Source organism: Coloeus monedula, assembly GCF_965178545.1.
Source record: "Coloeus monedula genome assembly, chromosome: 13".
NCBI classification, from domain to species: Eukaryota; Metazoa; Chordata; class Aves; order Passeriformes; family Corvidae; genus Coloeus; species Coloeus monedula.
Window position 1 is genome coordinate 11,910,657 of NC_138793.1, and position 18,879 is coordinate 11,929,535.

The 18,879-nt window shown below is 39.0% G+C and overlaps 1 protein-coding gene across 1 annotated transcript; it reads left to right on the forward strand.

Annotated features, from left to right (window-relative positions):
• The first annotated feature begins 36 nt into the window (after positions 1 to 36).
• Positions 37 to 18,538, forward strand: PLA2G15 (phospholipase A2 group XV). The gene is made up of 6 exons (XM_082290033.1): positions 37 to 271; positions 7,864 to 8,020; positions 9,212 to 9,330; positions 10,815 to 10,913; positions 11,324 to 11,548; positions 14,302 to 18,538. Exons 1-6 carry the CDS (start codon positions 130 to 132, stop codon positions 14,811 to 14,813), a joined length of 1,254 nt encoding a protein of 417 aa, XP_082146159.1. The 5' UTR covers positions 37 to 129; the 3' UTR covers positions 14,814 to 18,538.
• The last annotated feature ends 341 nt before the right edge of the window (positions 18,539 to 18,879 follow it).

The window sequence follows — 18,879 nt, forward strand, 5'->3', positions numbered from 1 at the left end:
GGGCGGGCCCGGCGGCGCGGGCGGGCCCTTTTCTGGCCGTGCCGGGCGGCGGGGCCGTACTCCGGCCGGGCCGCAGCAGCCGCGGCGCAGCGGTGGCGGCTCCTGGCTCCAGGGTTATGCGCTGGGGCGATGTTTCTGCCGGCTGGCGCCAGGCTCCTCCCGCGCTCCGGACGGAGCTCCTTCCTCAGCCTCCTGCTGCTGCTACTGCTGCTGTGTCCCGGCGGCGGGAGCGCGCCGCGCCGCCGGCCCGCGGGGCCGCCCGTGGTGCTGGGTAAGAGCCGGAGGGGCGGCGGGGCGGGCGCTGCGGGGCCGGGCTGAGCCCGCCGGCCCCGGTACCCACCCCCGGCGAGGCGGCGCGGGGGGCCCGGGGCTCTGCGGGCTCGACGCGGCCGCGGGGAGCGCGCCCCGCCCGCCGCCGGCAGTGCCCGGGCTTCGTGGGGCTGCGGGGGGCGCAGAGCCCGCACCGAGCGCCGGCTCCGCAGCTGCCCCGGCGCTGGCAGCTCGGCCCGGCCCGGCGGCGGAAGGTCCAGGCCGGGGTACGGGCCGGGGGGCGCGAGCGTGCCCAAAGCATTGGCCGCCCTGGCCTGGCAGCGGGCGGGGGACAGACAAGGCTCGCTTTAGTACGCTTCGAGCTCATTAGCTAGCACCAGAGCATCGCTTGAGTTTTTCCTCTATATGGGCCTTACCTGAAAGAGGCTGGAATCAGATGTGAACAGAGGAGTGATTGGGTGCTCCAGCAGTCGAATTACAATTTTTTTTTAAAATAGGCTTATTTCATCATATAACGTGGAAAAGAGTATTTGTTACTGGCCTGTGGTTTCACCTGTTAACACAAAATAGTTTGTAATGAATATGCAGACAATATTCATATAGTAGTTAATAAATAATATTTGTTAGTTGCTTTTTGTATTCATTCATAAGAAGACATAAATAAATTTTAAATGTTTCAATAACTTGTCTGCTGAAAATGAAATTCTTAAGCGTCCCACGACAGCAAGTGCATTTGGTGACAGTAATGTCAGTAGCCAGTCCTGTGAATACATTCAGCATGCTGCATGTTCTTATTATTGATTAACCTTGATGGTCATGGGGGATGAAAAACTAAGATGGGAAAAGGATAATCAGTGGCATGTTGTTCAGTTCAAGCTCCATTTCTTGATAATGATTTAGGCTCTGATGGTGACTTTGTTACTACTTTTACAAACTTCTGATTTAGAAGGGCAAACTCTTAACACACCATTTTTAAAACTGTTCTTCTTATCTCAGAGAACAGTGTGTACAAATCCACAGTTCTTAAAAGGCCACGGAGCTGACTGACAGGCTGTGGATTTGGATGTAGAAAACGCAAAAGGATGTCCTAAGAGGCAGGAGCTGAAACAGGAAAAGTTCTTTGAATTCTGTCTGGGGAGGCTAGAAACAATATTTTATCCCATCTTTCCACTCTGTAGTGCTGGGGTTTAGCAATAGGCCTTGGCACTTGCTCCAGTGCAAGCTTTTTGTTGACAGAGATGTTTTAGTTTCTGATCCAATATTGAACTCTATCTGGGAAGGAATCAAAGATTTAAAAGCAATTGGGAGAAAGGGTTACTGTTTGTAGAAGTGTGGATTTACTACTGATGGATCTACTGGAAGTATATATGTTCCCTAAGGATGGTTTTAAGAACTGTGGCTGACCTACATTTTCTTAAGAGACATTCCGGTAAATACCGTGTGGCTGAGCACATTTGTCCGGAGTGCTTTGCAGCAGACTTTCTTGCTGTTACAGTGAATTTTCATCAAAGGCTGCAGAACTTGCATCTCCTACTGTTCTAGTTAGTCTCTGCATTTTAAAATTTGCTGGATTTTTTGCTGCCCAGTCCTCACTCTTCTTGCATATATGATGTGTCGAGATAAGCTTTTTTTTTTTAATTACTGTGATGAAGATGGTGGAAGGGCTTAGGAGAATCATTTTGGGAAGTATTCTAAGTGCTGGCTTAACACAGGTTGTTTGGGGGAAGGGAGGAAAAACCCCATCACCCGGATGCACAAATGAAAAGGAGATTGAGGTGCAAGGCTGCATTATACAGGCCTATACAAGCCTGAGATGAATTTGGAGCCCATACCAGGTGGGAATACAGAGTTGATCCTCCTGATTTATCAGACTGGCATCTAGACTCTTAATTCCTCATGTAAGTTCAGTTTTAAAATAAATTTTTATCTTGTACTAAACAGGGTTTCATGATCAAAGCACTCACTCTTGATCTGTTTGGAAGTTAACACACTTCAGTAGAAAGGGGAGTTAAGTTTGGTCTTACTCTCTGTGGCAAGTTGGCCACCTGATCTTAAGGAATAAAGAAAGAAGAAATGCTGTTTAAAGGAATGTTGTCAACATAATGATCACTTCAGAAATCTTTTAGATCAGTGATGGTCACAAGACCCAGTGTAGCTTGCTCTCAAACCTTTTGTGTAATGATCCCACTTTGCAGTTGCAATCTATGCTTACCCAAGTAACAGAGGGGGGAAGTAGAGCAGAGTCTTGCAAAATATGGAGCATTGCTCATGTAAGGGTAACTTCTGTTCTGCTGCCCAGGTACTGGCAAAACTGCTGCTTCGAGGAATCTCACATCTGAAAACAGCTGAGCTCCATGAATACAACCTTGTAACTCTTGGCCGGCGTTGTGATGGCAACAGCTCTCAGATTTGGAGAGCCCCCAGCTGGCTCAGGTGAAAGGTGGTTCTGTGGAGCAGCTGTGCCAGTCTAGCAGCTCATTAGTGCTCACCCGGCTTTCCTTGTACCTGTTTGTTGGCCACTTTCTGGAGTCCTTTGTCTTGCTAAAGGATGAGGAAATAACCTGGTGAGGAATAAGGGATTAATTTTGTAGTTGAATTACTTTAATGGAGGAGCTGGCACAAAGAACATGGAGAGCGGCACCACACCCTTCGGGTTAGGGGTTTTTTTTAACCTGGTCTGTGCATCCTCAAGGTGCTTTAGTAGCAGGAGTTACTATGCTTGGAGCTCGTGTTTGTTCATACCAAGGGAGCAACACCAGGGACCAAACTGCCTTGTGTAGTAACTGACAGCAAAATCCTGTAGTGCAATTGCTCAGTTTTCTCTGAGATTGAAATAAAAATGCACTGAAGTGTATTCATGTAATAGTGATACTAGAGAAGAAAAAGAAACAGGTGAAAGTCAAAGCCTTACTTGCAGAGCCTGCTTGAAGGCCTGATATCAGGCACAATGCTCATTAAAATTAAGGTATTTTCTTGGATTCCTTTCCCAAGTGTTTTGGGGGAAAAGGAGACTCATTATGATGCTGACTTGCTTTTATGCCTTTTTTAAAGTGTTTTCTATTTAAGCCAGGATGATATAATCATACAGAAAAATCTTTACATATATTTTAAGCTCAGGTAAACTCTAATTTTTTAATGCACCAACTAAAGAGGAACTCTCAGATTGTTTCTTATAGGCTGAAGCGAAGTCTCTCAACAAATGTGATCAGGGTCAGATGATAAAACCAGAAAATAACCCACTGAATGTTTCAGTTCTACTGATAATATCTACTAAAAATGTATATTCTGTGCAATTGCTTTTGCATATTTGCTTTATATTTAGATGAACTATAATTTTTTACACTTCTCTTATCAGTTTGGTGATACTCAATAGGCTTGTCTTTAATGCTTGTGGCAAATAGATTTGTGGCTGTTCTTCCTCCTTCATTCTCTCATATAGCCCATCGACAATCACCGCATACTATCTTGTGTCTTAGAAGTTTTTGGAGCTGATAACCCAACCTTATAAGATCAGTGTCAGATGCACTGAACTCTACCTTTTAGAGCTGACTAAACACAATTACTATATCAATGTTCTGATACCTTCTGCAAACAATTTGTTAGGTACTTGGCTAAAGTTTTCTAGAAAGACACCTAAATGAAGTTTGTTAATAATTGATTTACATGCAAAAGAGCTTTGCCTGTGAATTCCTGCTGACTGCTAATTGAGCTGCGTGTGTTTGTATGGTCAGCTGGCTAGATGTCAGGAGTGATTTAAATGTTTATGCCTCATGTGATCCAAGGTATCTGGAAGTATCATGTGAGACGTTGTTTGCTTTCTTGTTCCTAATTTTAAACACAGGCCTTTTCTGTGGCAGTCCATGGAGTCTATGAGCTACTTGAAGACATTCTTCTTAGAGAACTGTGGTCAGAGCTTAAAATTAATTTTCCAGGAAAGTTGGTTCATTTTGAAGGAAGACTAATTTATTGAACTATGAAGATGACAGTTATTTGAGGAAATAATCCTGGTTAAAAAGTTAAGATAGTTGATAAATACCCTAAGGCATTTGCATTTCAGATAAAAGTAGTAAAAAAGTACCAACTGCTGGCCCTCTTTTTTTTCTTTTTCCCCACATAAAAAATATCCTGGCTCCCCACCCTATTATTCAATAGGTACCTTTTTTTTTTCCCCTTAGGATCCTCATATTTGGACACTTGTTGAATAATCTTTTTTCTTTGTTATCTGAGCTGTCTTAAGGCAAGTCACTTTCAGGGTGCAATTTGCTTATTGTCTCTTGGTGGGAACTGTGAATCTGTCATTAAGACTTAAGGACAGTGATAGGCAGGAGTGGGAATGTATCCTAAAGCTAATTACTGCAATTCACAGTCTGTTACCTCCCTTAAACCTCTAATGATATTCTAAATGTGCTTTTCCTTGAAGTTTCATCATACAAAAACACATCCCAGAGGGAGATCTACTAGTTTTGTCAGGGAAGATGAGACACAAAAATCAGCTAAGGATACTATAATATTGGAAGTGAATTGGGCTCATTGATGTGTTAGAGTGAGTTCTGTTGGGATTAGCATCTTTGTGAAAAATGCGGATGTGCTGGAACTGATAGAACATGAAATCTAATGGAAACACTTCTTCCTGCTGAATAAGAAATCTCATTTTTCCAAATGCTGCAGTTCTGAAATTAATAGAGGAATTACACAGCTGCAAATTAGGGAAGCAGGGTGCTGCTAAGGATCTCGTCTTGGACATCTGGTTTTAACTAGTGCTGATGTATTTTGCAGAGCTTCACAAGCAAGTTATTTTGGGGTCAGTTTGCAGGCTTTAAAAAAAATAGCAACGCTCTTTAATGTTTCCAGCAAAAAGGTTTAAAAACTACAAATACTGGTAGATGAGAGGATGAGGAGAAAAATTGTATACAGATTACTCTGCCCATGGGTACTTTGTATGCCCTGAAAGCAAAGGGAAAGACATTTTTCATACTGCTTTCAAATTCAACCATAGAAGATTTGGAAAGCTACATCCTTAACCTACAGAATTAATCTTCAGTGTGATTTTTTTTTTTTTTTACCTGTTACTTATAAAAAACCACTAAGTAATTCTTCAGCTGAAATGTAAATCATTAACACTGTTAAACTGGATGGGTTGAAGGCTGAAGATCTTACATGTTTTTTCAATAATCTCTAAAACTGAAATTTGTATTTTGTTCCCTATAGATTCATCATGAACCATTTTCATTTTGCAGAGTATACTTTACAAAATAAAAAAACTCCAAGGTGTGAATGATAGTGATTAGCAGTTTCATTGTTAATATGGAAATGTAAACATGACAAAAACATTTTTGTTAATCCCTGCTTTACAAACGAACAAGCATCATACTTGTACATGAGAATTTATTTTTTAACTACAGTATGTATCTTTGCACAGGTAGGGCTTGGCCCTTATCTTTTGTTTAGAATTGAAAAAATTGCCATTTTTCATCTTGTTCCTTATCATCCCTCGAGTAAAAATCAATATGTCATGTTTCTCATCTTGTATCCTGAACTGGACACAGGAGCACAGCCTCTCTCCTCCAGAAGCTTGAAGATAAAATATCTTAACTAAATGAAACTTGCAGTTAATCTAAGATCATTTCATTAAGTCCAAGTGAGACTTTGTACAGTTTCCTGCTTTCAGTGCTTTTATTGATAAATGTATCTTGATTATAATCTTAAACTTCTTCAGTTGTGAGTTTTCCTACTCTGAGCAGGAGTGCTTATGGTTGAGTGCAGTTTGGAAACCTCAGCAAGTTCTCCAAGCTTTAATACCCCAGATGTTTGCCTAAGTCTTTGAAAGGTATCTTTGCTGGAAGAACTTTATTTTTACCCAAGGAAGTGAGATTCCAGGGTAGAACAAAATGTCACTCTTCTTTGTTTTGCATTGAAACTGAGGACAAAATCAACCTGTTCTGTCCTTGGCAGGTCTGCTCCTGAAACTGGCCAGTCATGAAAGATTGATATAAATAGAATTACGTTCTGTTCCTTTTCCAATTAAAGCACTGATATGGCAGAGGCACAAGACTGGAACAAGTTGTTGCCTTAGTTTTCTAAGCAAGAACTAAGTAGGATTTTGTGGGGTTACAAGACTGAACTTCAGTAAACTCTTTCTAGGGTGTGATGCAATACTGTAATCTCCCTTACTATGCTTTCCAGTATATCAGAGTCCTTGAAATATGACCTAAAATAAACCATGGTCAGCTACTGGGCCTTTTAACGTTTCACTTAAGTTTACAAAAATAAAGCCCCATAAAACCTAATGAGAAAGTAGAGGCAGTTAATAAAGAAATCCTGAGGTATATCTTGTGGTGGGGCATAACCTGCAGTGGTTGGAGGTTGTAAGAATGTGGTTGTCTGAAGTTCTGGCCTTTTTCAGTTCTGCAATAAATTTTTCTCTAAAAGCACATCTGGTTTTCCAGTTAAATTAGGCATTCCACTAAAAGATATTATCTCTTTCCTTAAAGCGTTGCTAAGTATCAGTGTATTATAGAACTTGAACTGTTTTGATTAAATAATTGACTGGGGGGTGGGGGGAACAAATATATGGGTAGATCTGCATTAAAAAACTTCAGAACTAAACATTGGCGAGTAATATAGGGTACAGCACACGCTAAAAAGAGGGCTTTGTGGAGCTGAAAGGAGTGGAGGGAACCCTTAAGAAGTGCGTAACTTCGAAGTTTTTCTAATACAGAAAAGCTTCTCAGTTACTGAAATGTTTTTGCCTCTGGTTCTTGAGGAAGAAATGACTAAACATAACAGGATGTAAGAAGTTTCTCTGAAAACTTGATGCTGAAAATTGTAAGTGTGTTTGGTTAAGACTAATTCTAATTTGGAAAAATATTCCTGTTTCCATCTAGGGTTTAAAAAATAACAAAGAATAAACCTTAATCAAAGGGATACTGGCATTTAGTATGCACCTTAAGGAGGTGCAAATACCCGAGACCATTCAAGTAGTACTGATGTAAGGTATCCAAAGGAAAAAAAAGTAATACTGTTGTTGTAGCCAAAGCTGTGAATGTAAAGGATATGAAACTGCATTTTTACATTGTTAGCCAACTATGTCTTGTGTTGCAGAAGTGTGGCCTTGTGTGATAAAGGGCAGATAAATAATATAAATGGATCTTTTGCTTTTTTCATTTTTAATGTTAAATTGATAGTTTGCAGGCAGCTGTTTAAAAAGAAAGACTTGCATGTGCAGTTGTGATGCTCTGAAAAAAAAGTTCTTTCAGAAAGATTCAGTTTGTAATTTAAAACACAGATAATTTTGGTGATGTCCAAAACAATCTTCTTCTTTGTACCCATGGCCTTGTATGATGTGGTCCCATATAGTCTGCTCTTTGAAGTTATGAGCTGTTGATACAGTCATTCTACATGTTGGTTTCTCAGCTAATGATTTTTGAAAATACATATTTTCAGTGGAAAATGTATAGGTAATACCTTCTTATGTAGTATTTTTTTATCATGTTACAAAACAGTATTTAGCTGTGTATACTGCAATATAAAATGTTATATACTTTAATTAACTGTCTCATTTTTATCTCTCTCTCTCCTTTTTATATTTTTCAGTTCCAGGGGACTTAGGTAATCAGTTGGAAGCAAAGTTAGATAAGCCATCAGTGGTTCACTATCTCTGCTCTAAGAAGACAGACAGTTATTTTACACTCTGGCTGAATCTAGAATTGCTTCTGCCTGTCATCATTGACTGCTGGATTGATAATATCAGGTAAGATCAGAAATGCTGCTCTTTGCAGTTACGTCCTTTCCTTAGGCTGGCATGCAGAATGGCTGCCTTTAAATTCCTTTTCTGATTCAAGACCAGTGAGAGAAATTACTTGGAATTTCTGCTGTTTTTGAAGTCAGGCTCTTCTTGGTGCTGCCAAGCAATAGGACAAGAGGAAATGGGCAGAAGCTGACGCACAGAAGTTCCACCTGAAATATTTTGGTTTTAAAAATTGCCTAATTTAAAGCTTTCACACTATTTCATAATTCAATCTGCTTTATTAATGTTCCTGTAAAAATAATATAAATATATGAAAACAAGAAATAATTAGCTGGTACAATTAAAAACTATTTATTTTATTGGCATATTGCTCTCTTATGAATGTACTGAGCTGTTGTAAAGCAGCTTTGTCTTGCCCTATGTCTTATGGATTAGAGAGATCTTTGTTGAGAGAAGATTTGTGCATCAGTTTAGATTCTTAGACTCCATCTAGAGGTAAAAGCTTGCATTCAGGAATGGCAATTGTATTGATACGGTATTAAAAACAAACCAACCCCCAACTATAATAATAGAGATGACTAAAGAAATAAACTCCTGACTCAATGCTCCAGAGTCTTCACATCTTAAGTTGATTTGAAAAGTATTTACAAAACACTCAATGCCTCAATATGTTTCCTGAGGTGCCAATCATTATTAACAAAGAAAAATACTCTCTTATGCTGGTATGGATGTTTCTAGTTAAATGGAAATTAATTATGTTTAGGTAGGATAATATTTTTGATGTCTGATTTTTTAGGTATTTTATGTCCTATTGCCACATTCTTATGCTCTTTATAAGTTTTTTCCATTTTGTGGCTTGATGCAAAGTCAAATGGTACAGAACTATATAAAGTAGCTTATCTTTTAAAGGTGAAGCTCAGCCACAGTTCCTATACTCAGTTTTACAGAGTTGAAAAGTCTTAGATTCTGCACGTAAAGCATTAAAGTAATTGTTTGCACTGTATAACCTCTTAGCCATGAGAGTACTCTGGTCATCTCTGCTTGGGTTAGGTTTTTTTCCTCCTTTTGAGTAATAGTATTTGAAGTTCTTGTACTGCACTCAGAATGTAAGACCCAGTGTGATTGAGGGTTGTCATGTGGCAATATAACATGTTTCATGGTTTTTTTCATTGTTTTTCTTCCCCTCCTCCCCAGGCTGGTATATAATCGAACAAGTAAGGTTACAGAACCACCAGATGGAGTGGATATCAGAGTACCAGGATTTGGGCAGACGTTCTCCTTGGAATTTCTTGACCCAAGTAAAAGGAGCGTTGGTATGTACAAGCTGTGTTGGGAGTGCTTTGTCACTTGGGGGGGTTTTCTAGCTTGTCTTTATGCAGCAAGCTACTGAAATGTGTTTTCAAATTACAGTTCCATGAGCTCACTTTGCTTTTAGGAGTTTTCATTACATTGTATTGATTCCTTTGTTGCGTGGCCTGACAGATTGAGACAAGAAGATTCCATGTTATTTAGTGTTGTGTCAAATCTGAGTTTGCTGGATGAAATCTGAGTAGGCATATTGAGGACAGATGCTTTCTGAAAATGAGATGGGCTGAGTAGAAAATTCTGTGACTGAAGCTTGACAAGCAAAACTGAAATAAAAGCACTTCAGCTTGGTTCTGAGTGAGATGTTCTTTGGCCTTAGGTATGGGTTATTGGGATTGGGAGTTATGGTACCACAATCTATAGCTCCTTGTATTTTGTTGATGTCAGAATAATTATATAATTGTATTTGTGCTGCAAAAGTTTTCTGCATTAATGTATCTGCAGGGTTTTTTGTTTAGTGCTTTTGTAGAAGTCATGTTTCAGAAACCACTGAGTTTGATAAGCTTTTGTGAGTAGTTGTTAGCTGTGGCTGAAGACTGGAGGAGTTGAAGAGTCAGTAATGCACTGAGCTTCAGGTGCTTCATAACATGGATCTGTTCTTTAAGGGCAGTGACGTGCTTAATGATCTGCACTAGATCACTCTTACAACTAGAAGAGGTTTATGATTAAATTCTCTGCTTGAGGGACTATATGATAAACATTCAAGACTAACGAGTGAGGTTCTGCTCAAAACTTAAATATGACTCTGATGTTCAGTAGACTGTTCTGATGCTGTTACTGGAGGCATGAAGTCGAGGTAATCCTTAAATCCTAGGTGTCAAACCTTATAATATGTAACATCTTTCAATATGTAGTCTGCAACTGTTTCCTTTCTTTGCTATTAAAGCTTTATGTTCAGTTACTTAAGTCTTAACCCACTACCCCAGAGATAGAAAAGCAGTTTTGGGGTAGTTTCCAAAGTTCTGCCCTGGAGTGCACAATAAGCATTTGTTTCCAAGAATAAATGTTAGTGAAGTCCAGGCCAACCTTTGTACCCTACCTGACATTAATTTGCAAACAACAAAAGCTATGACTGCCGAAAACCCCTCAGAAATTATTATGTTGCAGTTCAAGGGTAGACTTCTCTCTGCTGAGTAAAATTTATCCACTTTGTGTATACTACATTTTGCTGCCAAAACGTTTGAGAGATCAGACAACTAGTAAGAAGTTTTAAAAGTGATGTTCTCTCAGTTTTGGGGGATAGTGAGCATAACTCATTTTGTTTAATATGCATGCAGCTTTCCGATTGTTAAAGGCAAACTGCAGGTTTAATGTCTATCTATGTGCTGTCGGAGATAATGCCTCTGGAACTTTGTTTTGCAGTAGTGTCTGGCAGCTTTTTCTCACACTAACCTTGTTACTGTTCTGTTTCTCTCTTATCTGATGTTTACAGGAAGTTACTTTTATATGTTGGTGCAGAGTTTAGTAGATTGGGGCTACAAACGTGACGAAGATGTAAGAGGAGCACCTTATGACTGGAGAAAGGCACCAAGTAAATAATATACTGTTACTTAAAAATTTTTGACTCTCCTAGCCAGCAAATAATGTATTGAATTTCTTCTCCTGCCCTGTACAATTATACCTAAAAACTTTATTTTGATTAGTTCTTGGGGCCTGGGTACTCCTAGATGTAGATGCAAGCTCAGTGTTGTGGGTTTTTTTTCTTCTTTAAACAACTTGCCACTTAAAACTTGCTTAAAACCAGAACAAAACAACAGAAAAAGCCCATTTCACCAAAGCACATGCACACAAAACCCCCACCCTCCCATTTAATATTAGAATTTCTAAGTTCTGAATTATTAATGCCACAGATAGTTCAACACAATTATTTAAAAGCTTATTTTTTTTTTAAGCTTAGCATTCACAATTAATAATTATCACTGTGTAATCTGTTTGTTTTAGATGAGAATGAAGACTATTTTGTGGCGCTTCGCAAGATGATAGAGTTACTGTATGAGCGATATGGAAGCCCTGTTGTCCTAATTGCCCACAGTATGGGTAACATGTACACCCTCTACTTCCTCAACCGACAGCCCCAGGATTGGAAAGACAAGTACATCAAGGATTATGTGTCATTAGGAGCTCCATGGGGAGGAGTGGCTAAAACTCTCCGTGTGCTGGCTTCAGGTAGGTAATTTGAGGCTTTGCAGTGCATTTTGTGTGTAGTGCACAATGCTAATGAGACTGTTGACTGGAAGACTGTAGGACTGCAGGATGAGAGTTTAAGGTACCAGGAAGGTAAAAATACTTTCTTGTAAGTGATGACAACTTGATGTTTCAAGCCTTGCAACCCAACTGGTTTTTTTCATATTTGTGGGGGTGGACTGAGTTTTCTCACATCCTGTAACCAGGAGCTTTCTCCCTTCTTGAGCTCTCGTGGCCTCTTTTCAGCAGATTGTTGTCATTTGCTGTTTGGCCCGATGCCTTCTATTTCTATCCCTTCTGCCACCAACCTGATTGCTCTCTGTTCAGTATTGCAAAGCTACCAAGGACTCCAGAGCATTCAGCAGTTTCCTTTGATTAAAGATCACACAGCTGCTTGAGGTTAACATTAAAGGAAATTAATGTTAGACAGGGTGGGGAACCGGTGTCCACAGTGTAAATCTCAGGTGAAAGTTAGAACTCTACAGATTAGGAAAGTGAGTCTTTGAGGTCTTGGGTTTATCACACAGGTTATGCCACAGACCAAAAAACCAAAAAATTGAATAAAGCAGCAGAATGTATTTCACTAAGTAGCTGAAAATGACTGATGGAAAATGTTCACTTACCCCATCATGTGATACCATAATTACATCATGTGCTTTGACATTTAGTTCATGATGTTTCTGACTTGTTAGCTTTGAATAGCCACTATCTTCTTCCTAATCAAAGCTGACATCAAAAATTGGACTTAATCAAAATGCAAAACACACAACAAGAGCCAGCCATGCATGGACAGAGCAAAGAATACTTTGCTTAGCAAAGGCACTTGATTCTGAACAGTTGTGCACTACTCCATTACTAATTAGAAAACTTGACTCAATACAAACATCCAATTTACACATTGTTAAAGGTGTTGAAATGGCACTGTAAAAATTGATTTCCCTTTTCCACAGGCTTTGTCTGACACATTTGCATGCTACAGAAATGGCAAGAAGTGAACAATGTTAATATTACCTCCATAAAATTACACGATTATATAAAATTCCACAGTCCTGTATTTCTGTTGGATTAAACTTTTGTGCTTCATACCTCATCTACACTTTATAATGCATTTCAAGCAAAGTGGCTGATTCTTCTAATGCATAATGAATAGCTAAATTTCTTCTAAAATGTAGTTAGTAATATTTTAATCTGTGTATCTGTTGTACTAAATTTTCATGTTTTCAAGCAGAAATTTAAGAATCATGTGGGAAAGTTAAATGGGCAAACATAATGTCAGAATGTACAGTTTTAGGCTGTTTCTGTCTCAAATATCTGTAGTAAAGCAGCACCATCAGCACTTGGATTGCATTAGTCTAAGAGTTTCTAAAGTTATCAGGGTTAGTATGCAGAAGAATTATTGCTTAAAAAAAGTATACTGCATTTCAGCAGGAAAGACAAGGCACTCTATGAATGCATTCTTTCTGTTCCTATTCCTGTTTATAAAGTGTAATGCCTAGAAACTTCATGTCAAATCCACAGTTGTTATCAAAGTGGTAAACAGTACACGGATGGAATTTCTGGAGATTTTTGTGATACTTTCAGCTACTTATACGTGTGCTTTGCTGGATCCCACTACAGGGGGCAAAGACACAAAGCTCACAGTGGTTTGTTTCTGGTTTTGAAAGGTTGAAATGTTAGCAGTGTCTTCCTTAGACCTGATGTTGTGAGTGTTGTGTCTGCACAACGTCAGACTTACACATCTTGTTGGCCACCCAGTACTTCTTCAGTTATGAAAAAAATAAAGGATTTGAGAAGCACTTGGTAGCAGTTCTGTGAGAGAAGGCTGGAATAGTCAGGTTCTGTGTTTGATTATTCTACTGGAAATAAATGTACACATTCCTTTCATTGTTCAGTTCAGAACTGGGGCTTTCTTAGCTGAAAACTGCCAAGCAGTATTCAGCAGCTTAGTCATGAGAGTGCACAGTGAAGTGCTTAAACCACACAGTATCATGAAACCCATTTTTCCATCACCTTTGTGATTCTTGCTGTGCATTTGAGTTTTCTTTCTGTTTCAGACTAGCAGTGTCTCCATGTAGTTCTCCTGAAGATGGCAATACTGCACTTTGTGTCTCTTTGCTGAAGCAATAGTGCCACCCCATGGCACTGAAATAGCACCAGAGTATATTTTTCAGGAATGGTGGTTTCGGTTGCAGCATTTCAATTTTTATGGTGTAGTTGACCTGGACCACTACATGCTGTAACCACCTGGATCTAATAACAGAAAATAAAATTCAAAGTTCAGCTGACAAAAGAATTGAGGTGTGACAGCCACTGTGATAATGAAAACAAATGAGGAATATAAACTCATGTCTGTCTCATGGTTTTGGTTTTTTTTTTTTTTTTTAATAATCTCTATATCAGCCATTTATTAAGCAGCTTTTAATTTTGTGTAGATGCAAGAACAATTGTTGAAATATGCAGAAAGATGCATATAAGTTATCATTTAGTCATGTGTTAGTTTAAGTCATTTTTTAGTCATTCATCAACTCATATTTAAATTTTGGAAGTTATTAAAACTCAGTTTACAGAAGTTAATTAACAAGACAATCATAAATGAGGGAAAACTTTTCAAATTGTCTGTAAGCCAGGGGAACAATCTTATTATTCATGTCATCACCATGAGTGCTGGTAATTGCTGCTGCTGAAGATTGATGCTTTGCTTTATGGATAATGAAATTCCACTTTTTTTTCCTAAGGTGACAACAACAGAATCCCTGTTATCAGTTCACTCAAGATCAGAGACCAGCAGAGATCAGCAGTTTCCACAAATTGGATGCTCCCCTACAACTACACGTGGCCCCCAGACAAGGTCTTCGTAAGCACACCCACAGCTAACTACACTCTGGGGGATTACTGGAAGTTCTACAGGGACATTAACTTTGAGGATGGCTGGCTTATGAGGCAGGACACGGAGCACCTGGTGTACCAGATGACACCGCCCGGGGTGCGCATCCATTGCCTGTATGGCACTGGTGTGGAAACACCCGATTCTTTCCATTATGAAAGCTTTCCTGACAAAGAACCCAAGATTTTCTACAGTGATGGGGATGGTACAGTGAACTTACAGAGTGCCTTGCAATGTAAAAAGTGGGTGGACAAGCAAAAACAGCAAGTGGTGATGTTTGAGCTTTCAGGAAATGAGCATATTGAAATGCTGTCCAATGATACTACTATCTCCTATGTGAAAAAGCTGCTCTTTGATTTGTGATAACCTTGTGTTGACAGTCATTTTCCTCAACTGTGATGCCTTCCCTTAAATATGGGGAAATGCCTTTTAATCCCTTGATATTTAGATATTTGAATTATTTATTTTGCTTTTTTAAAAGGTTGCGTTCAAGTTGCTTGGTGTCCTAAATGATCGTTTGTCTCTGATTTGTGTTTATGATGCTTCATGGTATTTTCACATTCTGCAAATTTCATCAAATATGCGTTTTGGTGCCTCTGGTGTTGTGTCCAATGGTCACACAGACTTTCCTTCCGAGATTGTGCAGCCCCTTGCACATACCATATGGAGTCATAGATCCCAGAGCTCCTTTGTGTGGTCTTTGCAGGTTTGGAGGGGGAAGGCTAGGAAGGACGGCAGTTTTGGATGGCCAAGGGAATGGTATTAACAATTTGGGAAACACAGTAAGCTTTTTAAAGGGTCTTGTATATTCTGATCCACAGTTCCCAGTGGATTAGTTTGTAAATGTGCGTATCTACTAGGTAAGATACGGAAGAGGTCTGCCTGGAACTGTGCTACCATTGTTGTAATCCAGACTTTTTTTTATTACAGCCTGGGAGAAGAAAAGCTAGATGTGTGAATTACTTGAAGCTTCTTTATTAGGTACCCTACTGGGTTATTTTAGAATGAAGAAATTGTTTGCTCATCAACTTTTGGAATCCCTGATTGCACACAGTCTGGAATCTGAGGAAATCTCAGCCTGTGCTTTATTTATCAGTGAGGGAATGAAGCTAAACTGTGGTTGGTGCTTGTAATAACTGTAGCAGTGTGGAGTAGCACATAAATCAAAGGTAATTGAATACTGTCAAACAATCTATACAGTGTGGAATTGCATTTCTGGGTGAAAAACAACCTTCTGTAGTGGAAATGATAATGGATGGTGGGCAGTATTTAAAAAAAAAAAGTAAACTTCTGAAATGGGGTGGGGAATGGAAGCCAGCATAATGTTATATGGAGTGTAAACCTTGTTCTCAGTCAAATACTTTGGCTCTCATCCCGTTACCTAAGCAGTGATTAGATCAACATTGCTCCACTGAAAAGAAATCTTTTAAGACTAAAAGTAATTTCCCATAGATTACAAGTTTCATTTTTGCTGTTTGAAGAAGTTGGGATAAGTGGTTCCGTAAATGTTGCTATAAGTTGCTGAACATACAATTCTGTAATTTCCTGCAGTATTGTTTACTCAATGTTAAAACAGAATAATTTCAACTCTGACCTCCACAGAAGTGCTGGCCTAAAGGCCATCTTATTTACCACCGTGATTACAGAAGTCCTGTTGTAGATATAGTTCTACTCAAAAATTCTCACTTGCTTCCTTTAAAACCAGTCACCCAGTTAGACTGCACTTAGTTTTCCGAAAACACAGTTTTGAATGCTTTCAAAATGCTAGGTTCTCCAAGAAAAATGTTTTAAGAGTTTCGGAAACTCATCAAAATATTAAGGATTCATTACTTAAGAAACTGAATTTGTCTAAAGGGTAAAATTTTAACTATTTTGGTAGCATGCCTAAAATGTTTTCTGCCGTTGGACATATCAGTAACATGTGTTGAAACTGATGAGCTTGAACTCTTGCTATTGTACAATGGAACCAGGAGGTAGTTTTAAGGCTTTTTAATTCAGAAATCTCTTGTTAGTTCAAACCAGCTTAAGCTAGGGTCATCAACGAGCTAAATATCTTCCTAGGTTTTAACTTCCTTAGGTAGCTTTATTTCTCCCTCTGCATTTTTTCCTAGTACTTATGTTGGGGGAGCGTAGACACTTTCCTGATTTTTAAAATGGATCATTAATCTTGTCCTCACTTGCCCAGGAGCCTACAGTTCAGCAGCAATATTGCCTAGACTTTTCCAGAGTAAGTACTGAGTTGCCCACAGCCTTTATTATGTGTAACTGTTGAAATGAAAAAAAAAAAAAAAAACCAAAACCACAACAAACCCACAAGCAACCAACCTAAACAGCCAATCCCCCCCAAAATAAAAAACCCTACAACAAGAAGGAGGGGGGGTGGAAAAAAAACAACCAAAAATTTCCTCTTTAGCCACGTGATCTATTTTATGCAGGGCTTGTCAGCTGGATAAACTTCAGGCTTGTGTTCCAAGACTGCTCAAAGATGATAAAGCTCTTCCTTGGTCTGACTCAATTTTTGAATAAATTGCTGTTTGAATAAATTACAGAAAACAGCTAATCACAATCTGTATTTCTTGCTGAAGGAGAATGCATGTTAATAAGCACTGGATTGAGTGGAGCTGGAGGCTGTATTCAGGATACCAATGTAGACATCAAGGGCTGAAAAATGAGAAAACAATTCTTAACCTGATCTGGAGAATGTTTCTAAGCTTCATTTGGATCCTTACCCATTGGTCAGTAGCATTTTCAGTCTCATAGCAAGAATTTAGCTTCAGGGTTTTTTGTGATTTGAAGTTCCAAAATACATTATTCAAAAAATGCTTGTCCTTCTTCCTCTTTTTTTTCTTTTAGTACTTCCAAAATACACTTTTTGTGACCCAAAAAAAGAGAAAAAGCACAACTCTTACTTTTTTCCAGTTTTGGCAACCAAGTACTGTGTTTCTGAGATTAGTTGGCTGTATCTTTTAACCTAAAGATTTCTAAACCAGTTTTCCATTAGTGGGCAAGCCCTAGAGTGCCTCCTTAAACTTGTGTTAATTAGTGTGGTAATATGAAACTGAAGGTTTTTCAAGGCTTTTATTTGTTCATGTTGTTTGTCACTATAAAGCCTTGTTGTAAGGAAATGTGTGTACCTGAGTCCCAAGTACTGTGTGAGAGCAAGCACAGTGCTTCTGGGGTTCTTTGATTAGATGTGGTGGATCTGCAGGCTATAGTTTTATGTCCAGAAAGTGTGGTTTTGTTGTTTTGGGGTTTTTTTTCCCTGCCAAGTGATCATCAGCCCTTTCATTTGCAGTTTCTTGCATATTAGGATGCAGTTCTAGTTGAAAAGTGAGTGCATTATCCAGTTGCTGAAATGGAACCACTGCACTCTGCAGGTGAGGAGTGGCTGCTCTCTGCAGCACCATCCTCTGCAAGGACAGTACTGAGCATTGCTGTTCCAGACCTGCTGCAGCATTGAGCTTTCTAGATTCATGTGGGGAGAGAGGTCTGAAAAAGAAATATTTAAGGAGAATGTGGCACTTTGATAAGAGGATTAACTCAGGTGCTTTGCCACGCTGCACAGTGGAAATGTTTGAACTCACTAATGTATCTTCGTTATACCTAAAGCATTAATTATGTGTCTCTTTCCATAATTTTTACTTAGTTTTTTGTTCTTCCATCATATTTTCAGAAACCAAAACTAGTCTTGAGGACCAAATGTGTTTCTTATTTTTGACAACATGTATAGAAAATGCTGAAGAAGCTTTCAGCTGTCATTGTAGTACTGCTGAAGAGGTTCAGAGTCACTATGTGATTCTGTATAAAAACAGAAAACTTCAATAACTAGCAATAATTGCAAAGGATTTGCAGACCAAAGGAAGGAATGTTTGGTATTAAGGTAGTTCTTGGAGCACAGTGTGTTCAAGGCCCTCTTAAATTCAGGGAATGTTTGGCAATGACTTTGCTGCTGTACACTAACCAGTATTTTGTACAGAACATATTCTGAGACCTGGCATTTTATATGTTCTTGTGTATGAATGTGTTCAATAGATTTTGAATATTTTATTGTCAAATTTGATAATATAATAAAGTTGATCTAATACAGATTGTCTTCTGTTGTGTATAATGAATGATGTGCTGTTTCAGTTCTCAGAGGAGATGAAAACTGGGTGCTGGTTTTCTTCCCTAAAGATGCTTGGTGTCTCTCCCATTTATTACTTCTGGGTTAATCTTCCAAATGCACCTGCTGTCTTGTGGTCCATTTAGAGTTCACTGTTAATTGTTCTTGAATTTATGGAGGTGTGGGACTGGGACTACTCAATTTCTTTTTGCTTGCATCTTACTTGTTCATCTTGTGTTCAAAAAATTTTTTTCTCAGGATGCCTTATATTCTGCTCAGGTAATTATTTTGAAATTAGTTCCTCAATCCTTAAGTGTTTTAAGTGCC